The sequence below is a fragment of the Xenopus laevis genome, chromosome 4S (assembly GCF_017654675.1).
Source record: "Xenopus laevis strain J_2021 chromosome 4S, Xenopus_laevis_v10.1, whole genome shotgun sequence".
Classification (NCBI taxonomy): domain Eukaryota; kingdom Metazoa; phylum Chordata; class Amphibia; order Anura; family Pipidae; genus Xenopus; species Xenopus laevis.
Window position 1 is genome coordinate 73,994,497 of NC_054378.1, and position 2,180 is coordinate 73,996,676.

The 2,180-nt window shown below is 41.4% G+C and overlaps 1 protein-coding gene across 1 annotated transcript; it reads left to right on the top strand.

The window, feature by feature from the left end:
* The first annotated feature begins 250 nt into the window (after positions 1–250).
* Positions 251–1,884, top strand: foxe3.S (forkhead box E3 S homeolog). The gene has a single exon (XM_018260872.2). It carries the CDS (start codon positions 306–308, stop codon positions 1,488–1,490), a length of 1,185 nt encoding a protein of 394 aa, XP_018116361.1. The 5' UTR covers positions 251–305; the 3' UTR covers positions 1,491–1,884.
* The last annotated feature ends 296 nt before the right edge of the window (positions 1,885–2,180 follow it).

Genomic DNA, 2,180 nt, shown 5'->3' on the forward strand with positions numbered 1-2,180 from the left:
ATTTAGTAAAAAAAAAAAAAAAGGATGAAAACATTTTTTGTCTGTCCCAGGCAGGTAGGACTAACAAACACAATTGACATTCCCAGAGCAGAGGCTTATCTAGCCAGTACTGGGGGCTGAGTTCTTTAGGATGAGATCAGGGCAGGCATTGCAATTAAGAGCTTTGTCACAGTGCTGGGAAACAGGGAGGCGCCAGGACTCCTCCTCATTATATAAGGCAGGTAGGGTGAGCCTGCACTGCTCATGTCCTGGCTGGAGGGATACCAGATGATTTTTGCAGTGTTGGGACTGAGAGGGTTTTGTTTATGAATTTGGCAAGTTTCTCTTATTATTCAGGCATGTGCACCATGACTGCAGATTCCCAGCAATCACCCACTGAAGCTACTGGCCCCATACCAAGCTCCCCCAGTATGGACTCCACTGGCTCCATCAGAGTCAAATGTGAACCCAAGGGGAGCTGCAGCCCAGAGGAGGGTATGAATAATGGAATGCCAGAAGAACACTGCCAGGCCTCTGGGGGCAGGAGGAGAAAACGTCCAGTTCAGCGGGGAAAGCCACCCTACAGCTATATTGCCCTCATTGCAATGGCCATAGCCAATTCCCCTGAAAGTAAGCTGACACTAGGGGGCATTTACAAATTTATCATGGAAAGGTTCCCCTTCTATAGGGAGAACTCCAAGAAATGGCAGAACTCCATCCGCCACAACCTAACGCTTAATGACTGCTTTGTAAAGATCCCCAGGGAACCTGGGCACCCGGGCAAAGGCAACTACTGGACTCTGGATCCTGCAGCTGAGGATATGTTTGATAATGGCAGTTTCCTCAGAAGAAGAAAGAGATTTAAGAGGACAGATATCAGTACCTACCCTGGGTATATGCAGAATAGCAGTGCCTTCACCCCCACCCCAGCTGGAAGGGCATCATACCCCAGCAGCATATACTCTAGCGTTGGCTCTGGATATAACCCTCAGATACATCAGACTCACCACCCAGCTATGGTACATCCCTACCAGTCTCCAGGTGGAGCTGGGCAAGGACAGCACAGGATGTTCAGTATAGACAGTTTAATCAACCAACAGTCTGTGATGCAACCATCCCCTGGTACAGAGCTTACTCACCATTCCATGAATGGAGAACTTGGGAACATGACCAGCAGTTGTTCTGTAGGAGATCTTTCCTGTTTTCAGACTCAGGCAATCAGCCCCACAGGGGTAGGTTCATTGTTAAATCGGCCTTCAAATGCTGTGTCTTGCAATCTAACATATTCTTATTCCTCATCCCCACCTCACTTGCCAGTGTCCCCTACCAGCTATTCTCCCAATAACTCACAGATATATGGCTCTGCTAGCAGGCTGGCTATGAGATCTGGATCTTGTGTAGATCACACAGACCAGCTCCTGTCTTTGCCCGGGACTCAAATGAATGGGGTTTGTCAGTATAACAACAGTTCCTACATGATACAAACACATTTTGCTTCTGGATATATGTAAGTGTCAGAGATGATTTATTGGGGAGATTTTACATAAACACAAAGTCGCTCTTCTATGACTTTACTTGTGTTACTATCACAGGTCACACATCATACAATGCACAATTCCTTGATTTTTTGTTTTTACTCATGTTGTGTTGTTATTTAAAAGTTGAAAATATTTACAACAGCCCATTTCTGTGCATTATCATGTCAAAAGGCTGTTACAAAAAATAAATCTTGCTAATAGAAGTAATCATTATTTTACCGGTTTATCTATATTCATATGTCTGACATCAATGTCCTTCATTTGTAGGCAATTGTCTTATATTTCTCTATTTAATGTACATATGTGCTAACATACTATTACTTATATGTAAAGCTATGTTTTTTAATAAATCATGTTTTTAACTCTTTGTGATCTTCTTTGACAGATTGCTTTTTTTAAAAATAATTCACGTATTTTTAATACAATGACACAATTGAAACATTGATGGCACTCAGGTAGCTTGGGTATATTGAAGAGATTTCTCCTGTTTAAGAATTCAAAAGAATAATCTTAAATAGTTGCAAAAGAATGGAGGAAAAAGTTACACAAACTGTATTAATGACAGTCATAATTTAAAGGATTATTATTATTATTGTTATTATTATTATTATTATTATTAACAACACAATTATACAGGGCATGTACATCAAACAGACAAATTAC